This window comes from Sinocyclocheilus anshuiensis, unplaced genomic scaffold (genome assembly GCF_001515605.1).
Source record: "Sinocyclocheilus anshuiensis isolate Anshui unplaced genomic scaffold, SAMN03320099.WGS_v1.1 scaffold1762, whole genome shotgun sequence".
Classification (NCBI taxonomy): Eukaryota; Metazoa; Chordata; class Actinopteri; order Cypriniformes; family Cyprinidae; genus Sinocyclocheilus; species Sinocyclocheilus anshuiensis.
The window spans coordinates 601003-618175 of record NW_015547656.1 but is presented as its reverse complement, the minus strand read 5'-3'; the positions used below and the strand labels follow the sequence as shown (position 1 = coordinate 618175).

The window sequence follows — 17173 nt, the reverse complement described above, 5'->3', positions numbered from 1 at the left end:
ACACTTTAACAGATATTCACATAGAGAACAGCTGTTTTGAATTAGAATAATTTTTCTAATTTTTACAGTATTTTTGATCAAATAAATGCAGCCCTGTTGAGCAGAAGAGACTCTTTCTATATATATATATATGATTTTGGACATTTACACATGATTAAAATGTGAATAAACCAAGAGTTGTGACCTTTCCGGGCAGAAGCTCTGGTTTCTCCTCCCACTGCTGTTTTTCTCCTCCTCCACGTCTGTCTTCTGTTGACGGCGGTTAATCATTGCTCCGTCTGAATGTGTGTGTGATGGAAGTGTTTTGGGTGAACTGAGCTGACGGGACAAAGATCAGAACAGACCACGAGAGAAAGATCTGCAGGAGTCATGAAGGTCCTCACTGTTTTCTTCTTCACGTATCTTCTCTTCCAGACCGCCGTGAGTTTCTGCTTACTTCATCTGATCATATGAATCATTGATGAATTCATCTGTAGAAAGATAAAAACAAGTCATGATAATTATTCAGTCAAGTGTGTTTCTGTCTTGGAAACCTGCATGAAAACAGTCATTATTTTTGCTAAATCTACTGGCGCTAATAGAGCACAAATGGCACTCTTCTGATTATAATTTATAATATAATTCTTAATTTCATGTGATAGTGTGATTCACATTTGCTATAAAACATTCAGCGTGAGTTTTGTTTTCAGGGTAGACACCTTAGTTTGTTAAGTCATCTGTTGCATCAACATGTAGCTGAATTATTGCAAAATATTGTATTTTGCAACTCTGATGAAATTTGGCTCGCCTTCTCATGTTCACACTTCATCTGCTTTGAATCTGACTTACGTCCAAACTACTGTTTGTTTGTTTTAGCAGATCTCACGTTATTGTTTTTACCCTTCATCTCTTCCGTCACAATGTTAATTTTTCCAAAAGAATAAATTAATACAATAAAATAAAGCATTATTCAGATTGATGGAGTTGCACATTTAAACCTCTGGTGTTGATCAGTCATTTCAGACCAGAAAAAAAAAAAATTGTTAAAAATCACTACTTCTACGCAATGGTATGAAACTCAATGACTTTTATGGCAGTCGCTATGTAACCACACACACACACACACACAAAAATAATTAAAAAAATAAAAATTTGTGGACTTGATTCAAAAAAGCTAAATGGTCATAAAAAAAATAGTCACACTGTTCACGGTCAAAAATGACCGTCATTGGAAATTAATGGGAAATACGCAAAAATACAGAGAATTATTTTGTGTGTACAATCTACAAATCAGAAAAAAAACTGCACAGCAATGAAGGGGTGACACTAAAATATCACGAGTGCAAAACAGACTCAGACACACACACACACTCACTCTCACTCACTCACACTCTCACACACACACACAGACACACACAGACACAACACACACACGCACACACACACACGCACACACACACACACACACTATTATACACACAAATTAACTGGTGTGGCTGTTACAATATGGCAAAATTGAGCCAGAAATCTCAAATAAGAGGTTGAAATCAGATTGATTAACCTCTGATAAAGCATTCCTGTTAATTTTTGTTGAATTTTGAGGTTGTGTGTAAAATGTCTTTCTTTGTGTTCAGGTTTGACTGTAGCAAAATTAATGCAAAAACTGACATTTCAAAAAAAATATATATATATTCTAAACCTTTACAAAAGGTTGTCTTTGAGAATGAATGTCTAAATATAAATCCAAATCCACAACTTAAAAAAAAAAAGTATTTATGTCTAAAAACAACTAGAGCATTTATAAGGCTGTTCTACAGAGCTCTATAGGAATCTAGTGGCTAAAGCACAGCATTTCAGATGTTTTTCTTTTTTTACTCCCACCAGATGGCACTAATCTGCCTTCAAAAATTGGATTTTAAAGGCATTGTCTCTATTTTAACATGAAATACTGCCTTAATTGAAGATATAACAATTTTAGAATTTTTTTAATTATTATTTTAAATGGGAAAAATTTATTATAATTATTGCATAAATATTAATTAGTATGATGGAATTGCCTCAAAATACAAAATAAAAAATATTACTGAATTAAAATATATGACATTGATTTTACTGAAAATAAAAAAAAAGTTACATTTCAGGTGTCCGGTCACGTTTGACCGCGAACAACACCAGAGGGTTAATAGACGCTTTTATCCAAAGTGATTTACAAAAGAGAAACAAAAGCCATTTAGCAGGAGAACAATAATCGTAATATGCAACGGCAAGCTTTCTTTAGACAACTAAATTAGGAACATTATTATTATTGAGGGTTTCTGCAAGTTTCATGAAGGTAAATCTAAGACTTTTTAAAATCCTTTTTAAGACCAATAATAAAAAAAAAAAATAAGGATGTTTTCTAAATGTAGATGTCTAGAGAGAACACAATTAGTTTCCCCAAATTTACCTTCAAAGACTGATTATACAGCTTCCAACCGATCTCCATTCATTTTTTATTTTACAAAATAAATAAATAAAAATAAAAAACACCTTTAGTAAAATACGGAAAAACTTTTACTGTTTCTTCTGATCACACTGCAAAAAGTGTATTTTTGTCTTGTTTTACAGTAAAAATGTTTAAAGATTTAATTAACTTTAATCAAGATGCAAACATAACATGATAAGCAGTCTTGTTTTCTGAGAAATGTATCGTGATGAAGTGATTTTTATTTTTAAATAATAAGAAAAATATCTGCCAGTGAGCTCAGAAAATCTGCTTAAAGAGAAACAAGTTTTAATTCCCCATTGACAGAAGTTTGCTCTTATTTTAAGCTTAAACTCAAAATAAAGCTTCATATCTTCATTTTGCATCTCCAGTAAATGTATCTTGACTTACTGATGTTTAGATGTTTGTACTGGAAAACAAGACAAAAATAGTGAGGAAGATATTCGTTTTTTGCAGTGCATGCAAAATTTAATGCCACGACTTTAAGACGTTCCCATTTGTGACCCTGGAGCACAAAACCAGTCTTAAAGGTCCCCTGAAGTGCCTTGAAACACGCAGCGTTATTCTATGTGGTGATGTAATTTCAACTGAAACAGGAAGAGAGGGCGGGACATATCGAGCAGCCCCACCTCCTTTTTAAATTAGCCAATAGCGTTTTGTTTATATCTGCTGGGGCCAGAGCCATTGAGTTCGGTAAAGCGCATTTGACAGCCACAGTCTTAATAGATTACCCTCTAGATTCAATATGAAACTCTTAGTAAAACAAAATAGTGATCACAATCATGCTGAGGCTGTGTAGTTGTAAAAGTTTTTAAAATATGCCGACTTGCGCATATGATCCGCTCCGTGTGATCGCGTCTCTGGACCGGAGCCAAAGTTTGCCGCGGTTTGCGTGAAACAACGTGAAACCAGACCTCATTTGCACCAATCGAAAGCATATTTACACTATCTGAATCGTTCCCTAGTGCCTACATTGTACTATGTGCCATTCACTGTACAGTAAATACTACACTGTGAACAAGTGACCGATCTCAGCCGCTTCAGCGTCTATTTATAGTGCAGGAGGCGGGCGCTTCGGCTTCTAGAGAGCGTTTGATTGGTCAGAAGATTTGATGAGAAGCTGAAGTACGATGTGACGTCAAAAAATCTGTTTTGGCGGAAGTGACAAACTGCAAGCTTTGAATGCTTATATCTTCTAAATGCGAATTTTGGAGCACACTGCCTTATAGATAACCTTAAGACTAACATATTGATACTAACACCCAAAAAACTTTAATTTTGATTTCATGGGGACTTTAAGTAGCACAGGTATATTTGTAGCCAAAATACATTGTATGGGTCAAAATTATAGATTTTTTTATGCCAAAAATCATTAGGATATTAAGTAAAGATCATGTTCCATGAAGATATTTTGTACATTTCCTACCATAAATATATCAAAACTTAATTTTTGATTAGTAATATGCATTGCTAAGAACTTCATTTGAACAACTTTAAAGATGATTTTCTCAATATTTAGATTTTTTTGCACCCTCAGATTCCAGATTTTCAAATAGTTGTATCTCGACCAAATATTGTTCTATCCTAACAAACCATACATCAATGGAAAGATTATTTATTCAGCTTTCAGAAGATGCATATATCTCAATTTTAGAAAATTGAACCTTATGACTGGTTTTGTGCTCCAGGGTCACATTTAGGACCTTCATTTGTGGAAATATGAATTAAGACTTGAACTGTTGTACAGTTTCCATTTGATTAAAGTTTATTTCATCTGATTAGAGTCTGGAGAATCAACCAGCGCCTGAGTCACCAACAGAACCAGAGCAAAATCCACATGCTGTCTTGCAGAAAAAACAAGATTTAGTCTTGGAGGGGAGAAACAAAAGTGTGGACTTGGAGAATAAAACAGATTTAGGCTTGAAGAATAAAACTGGTGACCTTTTGGGGGAAAACACAGAGCCAGACTTGAAGCCAAAGCCAAATTCAGACTCGGATCACCAGTCAATGAAGAAAACTGAAGAAAATGAACCAAAAGCAGACTCACGGACCAAAACCAAAACCAATTCAAAATCCAAACCCCTAAAAGTACTTGATGAGGATTTCTTGGGTCCGGCGTGCTATCCTAACAAACCATACACCAATGGAAAGCTATTTATTCAGCTTTCAGATGATGTATAAATCTCAATTTTGAGAAATTGAACCTTATGACTGGTTTTGTGCTCCAGGGTCACAAATGTATTTATTTCTAAAGTTACTCGTTTAAATTTTTTGGTGCTTTCCAGAAGTGCATCAGTGAGCATGGCAACGCTAAGATCATGGGTTTGATTCCCAGAAAAATTCACAAACATGAACCGATTAAAAATTCTACGCAGTGTGCATTTCTTCAAACAAAAATGTCAGCCAACTGCATGAATGTAAATAGTCAGACAACAGTTGCAAAAAGGACGACATAAAATTCACCGTTTTTCAAAATTATTTTAGGTCTTTGCAGCTACCGTTAACCAGTACATTTGCAGGTCAAAATGACCCACTAACATCACTACCGGAATAGAAATGTCAGAATGCCAAAACTTTGCAGGCCAAAATGAGAAACAATCATGCAAGTTCAAGAATAAAATCCTAGCTTAACCAGTATTTCCAACAACTCAAAAAGGTGTTCGGGTCAAAATTGACCCGGAACATAATACAAGGGTTAAGAGTGTCAGATGATTTGGTGTGTGATTAGAAAGTATTCAACTTTTCCATACATGTTTGTGTCCAGCGGGAGACAAGGTGCATGTAACTGTGAGCGTCTCTAAGTCTAATAACGTGGTCGAGATAAACACTCGTTTGGGGAAAATGCTGGTATGTGGCAAAGACTGGAATATGGCTGCAGCAAATGTGGTTTGTCGAAACCCTCTGAATGTCGACAGGTAAACACACCTGCACACAAGACGTCCTTTCTCTCGACTCAACATGTACTAATTGCTTACATTGTTCTTTCTGTCTCTCAGAGGAGCAGAGGAGGCGTCTAATATCAAATATAAAGCTCTGGATAAAGCTACTCAATGGCCAAATGCGTGTATGAGGATTCGCTGCATGGGATCTGAGCTCTCACTGGCCGAGTGCACGATCCATAATCAAGAGCCAATCAAAGCAAACACTGAGGTGGCCGTCGCAAAGTGTTATAAGGAGCCTACAGGTGCCCTTTCCTCTCGGATGCCGTCACCATGTTAATGTTTAATGTTAATCTGTTGTTTTGACACTTCTCTCACTCACACTGATGGGTTTTCTCTGAGTAGGCGAATGTAAGTTCATCTGTGTGAACGGGAAGTGTTTAGGCCATGGAAAAACCTGCAATGGTGTTGATGACTGTGGAGACAACAGTGACGAGATGTGCTGCCAAAGTGAGTCTGACAGCTACGTGTTTTACATAATCCCATCTGTTTTTCCCTTCATGTCGCTGTTTAGAACAGAGCACTGCATTGAACCCATGACTTTAGCATTGCTGGCGTGAAGTGCACTGATAATGCTGATTTTACTGTTTCTGCTGTGTGAAGAATGTCGAGGAGAGGCGTTCCACTGTACGTCGGGTGTCTGTATACCCCAACACACCTTCAAAGATGGAATCAGGGACTGTCTGGGAGGAGAAGATGAACTCGATGGTCAGTGAACTCTTTGAGATCTCATTACTGCTCAATATATTCAGGATTCAGCTTCTGAATGCAGAAACAGCTTCTCTTTTCCTTTAACTCGAGAAATCTTCAGGTTCATCAAAGGTCCTAGTCAGACAGGACTCATTTGTCCTGAGGAGAGAAATCTATGTGAATTTAATTGCAAAAAAAAATGTTTTAAATCAACCACATCTGTTTTCTTCACACAACCACGTTACAATTATGGTGCTTTTGTTTTCTAGAGAACGAATGAACCAAAGAACAAGCGAAACTAGAGACAGAAAGAACAAGAAAAAGAGAGAATAAGGAAGAACAATATTGAAAGAAAGAATGAGAGCGAGAGAGAGAGAGAGAGTGAAAGACAGAAAAAGAACAAGAATGAAAGAACAGAGAACAAAAGAAAGAACAAGAGAAAGAAAGTGCAACACGATTAGAAGGATAGTATTGAATGAATGATTGAAAGAAAGAACAAGACGAACAAACAAGAGAGGGAAAGAATGAGGGAAAGAACCGATTAATGAAAGAAAGAAAGAAAGTGAATTTTAAACGAATAGGAGAGTCCAGTGATAATAATTGTAAGAAGGTACTTGCAAACTTCAAACAGACCAGAAGTATTTTTGTTACACACTAAGTTTTGTTACACGTTTCTGCTCTTTCCTTTGTGTTACAGAAAACAATGGAACAAAAACTAAAAAAAGGGAAGACGTTTTTTCCGATCCGATATCAGGTAAGAACAAACTCATCTGAAACGTCACGTCTAATGTCTGTCACTTCAGCAAACAAATCTCTGGAGGATCCCCTTCTAGATCTGGTCAAAGTTTGAAGTTTAGTAACTGTAGTCGGTGTCTGGAGCGAATCCACAGGATCCAGAGGTTCAGGCTGGTGTGTTTAGTTTTGAATCATACAGCTGAATCAACATCTGCTCACACTCCCTCCATCATGTTGTTCCAGAGATCAGCGAAATTCGCTCGTCTGCAGAGAGCCAGCTGCAGTGTGGCGTTCCCAATACGGAGTATGTGTACAAACAGGAGGACGATGCGACTTCCCGTACGCGCAGGAAACGCTTAGTAGGAGGGGAAGAGGCCTTACCGGTCAGTCTTGAGAAATAAAAACCGAAAAGTCGATATGACAATAACCTGATAGCACTCGTACATCACGGAGACGTCTATTTGACGTCTGCATTACATCTGCAAGACGCATTTTTTAGAGTGTTTGCTCATCTGCAATACGTCTATAGGACGTTTCCTATCAGATGTCAAATAGACGTTTAGAAGATGTCTTTAAGATGTTTATGATGTAAAACTGACATCTTAGAGACGTCTATCAGATGTTTGTGCACAGCAGATGCTTTCCAGATGATCTTTAACAGACGTCTTGCAGACGTACCTGTGCTACCTGGAATGTAATTTAATCACTAAACAAATCAAATTTAACTAGGCAGCACATAAAGAATTATAATTTTTTTTAAATTCCATTTGTTTTGGTTTTTACAAATGCCAACCAGTAAGGAATGACCTCTGCGTGTGACTTTTATAGACTCAGATACAGTGGCAGGTGGCCATTCAGGATGAAGGTTCGATCCACTGCGGAGGGGCGTATTTGGGCGGCTGCTGGGTTTTGACCGCCGCCCACTGCGTCAGGTACAACCAATCACCACACGTTTTGATCAAACTGTACGGAACCACTACTAAAAACCAATTGTACGTTTGTGTGTCTCTAGGCCCAAACCGAAGTCCTTCCGAATCAAGTTCTCTCTCTGGATGAAGCATCGTAAGCAGTCGACGACGGACAGCATCCCGGTGAAGAACATCATCATCCATCATGAATATAACCCTCAAACCTACGCGAACGACATCGCTTTGGTGCAGCTAGAGGAGCTGAATCTTTCAGACAAGTGCATGCAGGACAATCCCGCGGTCCGAGCCGTCTGCGTGCCCTGGTCCACCCAACAGTTCCAGCCCAACGACACCTGCACCATCTCCGGCTGGGGCCGCGATAGAGGTTCGGCTCTACATGTCAAATAATGCACAAAAATCATCAAAATCTCCATAGACTCACTAAAGAAGTTATAGAATTATGAATGGCCATTTTTTTTCTAGCTCTGGATTTGCATTCATATATTTACATCTGGTCAGAGAGAGAGAGACAAAAAAATAAAGAGTTGCATTCATGTGGAAGTCACATGTTTTGCAAACACTGCATAAATAAATATCGCATTAAAAAAAAAATAAGAATGCGCCATGCATTTGCGAAAAAGCATGACGAATGAAAACGTTCTAAAACCGGCTCAAAATATGAAATATATCTGAAATCCTCCAACTGGATGGAATCATAGTCTGAGGCTTTCAGCAATTTTCGCCAACCCGTCCATGCTGCAAATCTGGGCAAAAGTTGTGTCATGTATTTTAGCTTTAAGAGAAGTTTGACAATTCTGTTTCCCAACATTCTAAATCCAACTGCATTCAACTGTCAAGTTTATAATGTTGGTGTTTGTTGTTGCAGTGTTGCATTAACTGGTCTTATATTGAGTTTTTTAACTCCAGTGGTGGTAAAGTTGAGGTCTTATCTCTCTGTCTGTTTGTTTGAAGAGGGGATATCAGCAGCGATTCTAAAATGGGCAAATGTGACGATTATCAGCGACTGCCAGAATTTTTACAAGGACCGTTTCCTTCCTGGAATGGAGTGCGCAGGTATGTGTACGTTGTAATTCTGAATTTGTAATTGCGAGTTTGTCACGTTCAAGCACTTTGTTGCCCGAAAGAACAGGGATCGTGGAGAATTCATTAGTTCATTCTTGCCTATTTATTGGGGAAATCTTATTAAAGCCAAAATGTATACGCAATATTTAGTCAATATCCAATATCCAATATTTATACAATTTGCAACAAATGGTTATTTAAATACATAAATATACATGACAAGAGAAAGCAATGTAGATGTTGTGGGAAAAATTAATAAAACTTTACAGTATTACGGCTATATTTCTCTCCTCCGCCGTGTTTAAAGTCTATGACCCACCCAAACTCAGAAACACGCGTATCAAAATTTTCTGTTTTCCAGTTGTAAAAACGACTTGAGAGGCCGTTCATGTCCAATTTCCGACTAGTAAACTCATATTTACGATAATTCCAATAGCATGTGAAAGCAGCCATAACTTCAGAGATATAAAGATTACAGTCATGTATATTTACGTAGGCCTATATAATTAACCATTTGTGATTTAGATGTGATAAATAACCATATAGTATGAATTTTACACAGCAAAAACTGTGTTTACTTGACCGAAACTTAAGAATTGTCAGCAAGCTGACTATATAAATAGCGTAATGAATGTATACACTAGTACACTGTTCATATGGTTGGCAACAAACGGAACGCTACATTTTATTCACAATTTGTTGCATATTGATGAAATGTCTTAGATACATTCTGATTTTAATACGATTTCTACAAAAAATAGGCAAGAATGAACCTGATGTCCTCCGTGATTCCTATTCTTTCCGACAGCGAAACACTTCAACGCGACAAACTCGTAATTACGACTTCAGAAGTGGGTAGTAGGAATTTTACGATAGCACGAGGAAGGCAACGACACAGACGGACAATATCGTCATATGATGAACGATAAAAACATGGGCAGCCAATCAGAATCCACTCAACTTTAAAGAGCTCAAGCATTTAAAGTGGCAGACATTATAACTGCAGTGCACGCTTATAATAAACAGAACAATATTGCACATTTGTGAGGATACTAATATTATCATTATAGTTTTTATGTTATCCCAAACAACTTTGGTTTTCCTGCACAGCAACAGATGGTTAGCAGAATGTTCGCTCTGCTTATTTCCATAAACTTTAAGCAGACAGTTATGGAAACCCGTTTCCAATACAGAATAAAACAAAATAATAATAAAAAAAAAAACTGTAATCGCTACTATTTATCTCAGAATTCAGATTTTCGCAATTTCTCACAAATCTGCCACATATAAACTCACAGTTCTCAACCCACAATAACTTTATTTTTTATTCTGTGGTGGAAACAAAAAAACAGAAATGCATGACATATAAATGCTGAATTGCGAGATGTAAATTGTAAAAAATGTTACGTCTCAAAATTCTCACTTTTTTTCTCCTCCGAATTGCACGTTTATATCTCGCCATTCTAACTTTTCTTTTCAGAATTGCAGAAAAAAGTCTGAACTGTGAGATTCAAAACTTTTACATTTTGTATTTTTTTTATTCCAAGGTGGATATGGGCTTTCATAGAAAGTGGCCAGAATCTGTAAAAAGCAATAAAATATTATTAAACAAATGTATCATAAGAGTTTGGCACGTTTATTTGTATAGCATGTTTCACAATATATTTTGAAAGTATTTTCAAAAGGATTAGTACCTTACTAGTACCTCCAGTGAAACTCCAAAGAAACCTTGGGAAGAAATAAAAAACAGTTTGAATACAAATGAGCAGATAAATAGCAATGCATTGTGTTTAATTTAATGGGTAAGCTTTAGTTTAATCAAATAAACAGTAACATGTGCTAAGTGACTCTTCGTTCACCTGTTGCTGTTGTCTGTCATTGGTTGTTCTCTGTGTCAGGTGACCTGGAGGGGAAGGTGGACTCGTGTCAGGGCGACTCCGGAGGGCCGCTGGTGTGTACAGACAAGTCTGGTTTGTCGTACGTGTGGGGAATAGTGAGCTGGGGTGATAAATGCGGCGAACCCAATCATCCTGGTGTCTACACTAAAGTGGCGCATTATTTCGATTGGATCCGCTTCCACACAGGCTGGCCAGCCGTTACCAAATTTAACCAGTAAAATGAAGGATCAGGCCAGTTCACATTTGCTGATTGATGTTACTTTATGTGCTATTTGTATGTTGCTATTAAAATTCTGATTATCAAGCAATTTAAAAGCTCAGTCCTGCCTCTTTTTTTGTTTCTAAGTGTTTTGTAGTTTGTGGTGATTTTGTGAAAATAAATGTTTTATGTTTCATTCACACAGCAGACACTTCTAATGTGAAATCAGATTTTAAACCACTTATAAATGTCATTAAGACTAGATTTGCAAAAAACTAGATTCTGTATTTTTATCTTGCAAATGCAAACGTGTTTTTGTATCCTCTCATTACAGGCCTGTTTTAAACTTGAGATTAAATAAAAATTTAAAAAACACAGACGATTTTCTACATACAGAAATTCATTGTAGTTTAGTAGTCATTTAACATTTCTACCCCGCTAACAAAATATGTTCTGAGAATGTTTTGCCAACATTCCCATTAAGTTATGAAAACATTATTTGTAAATGTTCTCAGATCATTCAAAACATCCAGTTTTTAAAATGTTTTAAAAACTTTCTTTCTTGGTTATTTTGAACGTTGGGAAAACGTTGGGAACATTAAGGCAATGTTCCATTTTACCATTGTGCAAACATTATGGGAACATTACTTTTGAATGTTCTCTAAACATTCTGAAACAAGTAGTAACTTGTAAAATATGTTAAACAAATGTCCAACTTCAACTTTCCAGCAAAAAAACACGCAATGAACGACGTAAAAATAACAGTTTGTGAACATTATTAAAGACCAGGGACCCGTTACAATAAGGAGGTTCAACTCACTCTGAGTTGAAACTTGAACTCTGAGTTGACTTACCCTGAGATTGGAAACTCTGAGTTCCCTTTCAGTTGGCCACTTCGATGTTGTGTCGAAGTCTGACACTAGGGGTCGCACTTGGGAGCCCAGACACCTCTGACATCATTGAGAAAAGGCCAATGGCCAGTTGGTGAGCAAAATTTGCATAGCTGGCCACGCCCTGGATATCCGGGTATAAATAGGCATTAGCTCATTCGCTCTGTTCTTCGGAGCCGATGCAGCATCTCTTTGTGAGAATTGCAGCATTCATTCACCTCTCGATCTTCTCGTTGTTGGATCTATGGCACAGACAGTGGTCTCTCCCTCTCTACGCACAGCTAAGTGTTGTGAGAGTACCCCTGGGTGGTTCAGCGGCGATCTTTGAGAGCTATTTCCTCTAAAAGAGCAAATCCTCTAAAAGAGCAATTCACGGGTGAAATTGTGTGGTTTACATCATGCCTTTTCATCCATGTCCTTCTGGTTGGGGATTTTACATTTCGCCTTCTGACGGACACTATCGCTGCGTTCAGTGTTTGGGCCGCTCCCACGCTGAATTGGCGCTCGTGGATGTTGCATGTCCTCTTTGTGAGAACTTGCCCATGGGCACGCTCCACTCGCAGCTTGCGTTCTTTTCTAAAAGACCGTGAGTCACCACTTCTGCTTCCCGTTCCGGTCCTTCTACTTCCGGGTATGAGGCCGCAGCGATGTGCGTTGGGGAAGAGTGTAGGGAGGAGGGAATGGCTCCGCCAGGTGACTCCCCGCGGACTTTCCGATCCTCCTATGTGTCGTGCATCCCAGTAGAGCTTCTGGTTGGGTTTGAGAGCTTGTCTTTGGGCGAGTTCAATTTCTCATTCGGGGCTCGTGAAGAAGACGAGGTATCACTCGTGGCATCGGAGGGTGGGCTAGAGCCATCTGACGCAGATGCATCGGCGGAGCTAGCCCCCACGGGGGTTGACTTTCAGTCCGAGGCAGACGCTGAAATGGCAGCCGTGCTTGCCCGGGTGGCCAAAAGTATCGGGCTGGAGTGGTCTCCCCCACCCTGTCCCGAGCACTCACGGTTCGATGATTGGTTTCTGGGTGCTGAGCTTGACTCTAAGCCACGACCAGCCCCAGTACCTTTCTTCCCAGAGGTGCACAAGGAGCTGACGAAATCTTGGAAGGCCTTCTTCTTGGCTAGGACACGATATACTGGATCCTCCGCCCTCACCGCCCTCGATGGGGGTCCAGTGAGGGGGTATACGGAGGTCCCCCAGGTGGAGAGAGTGATTGTGGTGCACTTGTGCCTGCAAAATTCTGCCACTTGGTGGGGCCATCCGAGACTCCTGTCCAGGGCCTGTAAGTTTTCTTTGTCCCTTGTGGCATAGACTTACACAGCTTCTGGACAAGCTGCGTCCGCCCTGCACGCCATGGCCATCCTGCAGGTCTACCAGGTCAAGGCATTGAAAGAGCTGCACGAGGGCGGTCCCAACCCAAAGGTCTTGCAGGAACTGTGCTCAGCGACTGACTACGCCCTCCGGGCTACGAAAGTCACGGCGCTCGGCTACACGATTAAGTTCGCTAGACGCCCGCCAAAGTTCAGTGGCATTCTCTTCACCTCTGTGAGAGGTGAGGATGCTGATGTTCTTTGAGTGGAGATCGTTACCCTTCTCTCGAAGGGCATTTCCTTCCTCCAGCAAGGTCTGGATAGGAGCCTGTCTGCCTTTACACTGAAGGTGTACGTGGCTGCAATTGACGCTAATCACGACACCATAGACAGCAGATCGGTAGGGAAACACAATCTAGTTATCAGATTCCTAAGGGGTGCCCGGAGGCTAAATCCTCCAGGGCCGCGCCTCATCCCCTCTTGGGATCTATCTGTGGTCCTTCAGGTCTTACAGAGAAATCCATTTGAGCCCCTGCAGTCAGTTGAGCTCGGTGCCCTCTCTATGAAGACGGCCCTCCTGACTGCACTCACTCCTATTAAGAGGGTGGGGGATCTCCAAGCTCTCTCCATTAACGAATCGTGCCTAGAATTCGGACCGGCAGACTCTCACTTTATCCTGAGACCCCGGCCTGGATATGTGCCCAAGGTCCCCACCACTCCTTTCAGGGATCAGGTGGTGACCTTGCAAGCTATTCCCCGACAGGAGGGGGACCCTGACCTGTCTCTGTTGTGCCCAGTGCGAGCCCTGTGCATTTATTTGGAACGCACGCAGAGTTTCAGATCTTCAGAACAGCTTTTTGTCTGCTTCGGAGGTCAGCAGAAGGGGAATGCTGTCTCCAAACAAAGGATCTTCCACTGGATTGTGGATGCTATCCTTAAGGCCTATGAGGCCAGAGGCTTACCATGCCCACTGGGAGTGAGGGCTCACTCCACCAGGGGCGTCGCGGCTTCTTCAGCCTTAGCGAATGGTGCCTCACTAGCAGACATTTGTAAAGCTGCAGGTTGAGCTACACCTAACACATTTGCAAGATTCTATAATCTGAGAATGGAACCAGTTTCATCTAGGATGTTGAACACTAGTTCTTCAACGTAGATGGCTGGTATGGTGTAGAGCTTGCTTAGCGCTTCCCCTTTTTTGAGGTGAAATATTGCGCTTATTTAGTCCAGTTCAGTTTCTTCTTAGGAACCTTGGACTACCCTTCCATCACTTAGCACTTCTTGTGTAGTTGAGTTTTGCAGAGGTACTCACTACTTGAATCTATTACATGTAGGATCCCTCGAGTGATCTCTCGTAATAGATTGGTGCTCCATATGTAGTGGCTCCTATTGTGGCCTCATATGTGTATTATCCACTGCCTTGCCCTTATCAGGACTAAGTCAAAGCGTAAGTTTAATTCTTAATCACTGTTATAATATCAGAGGTGAAAACTAAATTATTGAACTAATTTTCATTTTCATGGTATCCCATGATTCCCACGGAAAAAAAGTGCATTTTTCTTATTTTGCAAATTATCTGCCAATGGGGTAAGAAAAATATTTTAAAAAAATCTTGTTTCCATTTGCATTAAGATTATGTTTCTTGCCGTATGGCCAATAATTTTAATTGTATTACTTAAAATGCATTTAAATGCACTTGTTTCCCCCAGGATACAAGACTAAATATCTTATATCATTACTTGTATATAAATGCATTTTGATTTAATAATTTTTCGATATTTGTACTTGAAATAAAACAAAGATACTCAGTAAGAAAAGCATTTTTGCAGCATGAATGAATGATTTAAACATCGCTTACGCTTTTAAAAGGCAGAGTAGACCGAAAGAAACTCTGGGTTTAATGAAGAAAACCTGCTCCCGACCAGGTTAGACTCACAGAGTAAGTTATCATGGTAACTTAGTATAACTTACCTCTCTTTCAGAGCTGGTTGCTGAAGCCACGCCCACCTAGCTCGACGGTGGTGACAGCAGTGGCAATCCACCTGTCACTCAAGTGGCCACGCCCTTAATTACGCAGAACTTTAAGGCTTAATATATTTTAAACGGATGAGTTATAAATAAATTCACCCCCCTCACAGTTGTCATGAAGGGCAAAATTAGCTATATAGACCAAAATCATTTTTTGAACCAGGCTGTAAACGTGTTTTTTCTGCTGTAAAGTTGGGCATTTTAACATGGGGAGTCTATGGGATTGATTCCCTTTTGCAGCCAGCCTCTAGCGGCCAGTTGACGAATTACAGTTTAAGTCACTTCCTTGTTGGCTTCACGAGAGAGAGCGGGAGGTTGCCGCTTGGAGTTTTCACTAAACCTCCTTTCTGAAACAGGCCTCAGATAACTTTAAAGAACATTGTGATACAGGAAGACATTTTTCATAACATTGAGAGAACCTTGCCAGAACGTGGAGAACATTCCCTGTTAGCTGGTATACCTCAAGCACACAAACACAAAGTTAAGGTGATCTGGACAATTTCAAGAATTCCTTCTTGGTTCATTGACGAAACATCTTTAATTCTTTAAAAAAAGGTTGAAATACTGAATTGATTCAGTAAAGTTTTTAGGGTTGAGAAATTCTTTTTCCTCCGATTCCTCAGCTTATGCACTTGCTGCACTTTCAGTTTTCCCTGACTAGTCTTCTTTTTAAGTTGAAAACATATATGAATATTGGGGTGTTTTATCACATTTGTCACATTTGACTTTATTTAGTTCATGTTTGTTACTTGGCTCATGTGAGTAGCTATCTTTCTGTAGCCTTGTTTTTATTGACTGAGTAAACGGTTTTTATTGACTAGCGCAAAACTGATATTGACGCAATACCAACCGCTTTGACCTTTCCGGGCAGAGGCTGCTGTGTTTCTCCTTCCACTGGTGTTTTTCTCCTCCCTGTCTGTCTGATTCAGTCTGATGTCAGGCATCTGTTGAGAGCGGTTAATCAGAGTCGACAGGATGAAGAGAAGAACAGAGACATCTAGAGAAAGAGCTGCAGGAGTCATGAGGGTTGTTTTTTTCTTCACGTGTCTTCTCTTCCAAACCGCCGTGAGTTCCTGTGTATCTGATCAAATTAAATGAATCATTCAATGATTAATAGAGTAATTCATCTCATTAACTCTGAAAATGGGTTATGACGATCTTTCTACACTGCGTAATCTTGATCACAGTGGTCTTGTTTTCCAGTAAAGCGTCCTTATGTGAAGGATCGCAAAAGATATTGCAAAATAAACAATGTGATCAGGATCAGTTCTAGTATCGCCCACTTATTACACGGCAGCTTATCAAATAAATACAAAACATGCACATGTGATTTGAGTTGAAATTACTTCATTATTTTACTTCAATCTATAGGAAACATATGATATCCAAAAACACACACACACAAAAAATAGTGAAACATGAAAAATATATAATTTATAAACAAATCCAAAATGATCCCGAGTTGAAGGACATGGTTAAATAAATATCACAGATTTTATGCTTAATATTTTTACTCATTTTAGTCTAAATACACCCGAATGGATTATTGACTTTGAGAATTCTTTATAAAAATTATAATAATAAAATAAATAAAAAGTTCAGGAAGAATTAATTGCACACTCAGACACAAAATTTGTTTGGTGTTGTTCATCCTTTTGACCACCAGATGACTATGTAAAAAGCTTTGAACAATTAATATTTTCAATGCAGGTCAGAAAAAGCCTCAACGCTTTGCCAAGCTTTGCCACAAGGAAAACACTGCAACAATATTATATTCTATATTATTTGTAATCATATCCTGCAACCTATGTGGCATGTCTTCTAGTTTAAAGGGATAGTTCACTAATTTACTCACCCTCATGTCCTTTCAAACCTGTATGACTTTCTTCCTCTGAGGAAAAACGTCTCGGTTACGTATGGTAACCCTCGTTCCCTGAAGGAGGGAACGGAGACGTCACGTCGGATGACCGACGAATTGGGATCTCGCTTAGAGAGACCAATCTACTTCGAGTGTAAACTAAACGAGCCAATGCACA

The 17173-nt window shown here is 39.3% G+C and overlaps 1 protein-coding gene across 1 annotated transcript in view; it reads left to right on the top strand.

The window, feature by feature from the left end:
• Window positions 1–245: 245 nt before the first annotated feature.
• LOC107702173 (complement factor I) overlaps window positions 246–17173 on the top strand; it is a 35534-nt gene continuing 18606 nt past the window's right edge. Inside the window, 2 exon segments of the mRNA XM_016504418.1 lie at window positions 246–420; window positions 4247–4521. Of these exon segments, the coding sequence (XP_016359904.1) occupies window positions 370–420; window positions 4247–4521 (326 nt within the window). The 5' untranslated portion in view covers window positions 246–369.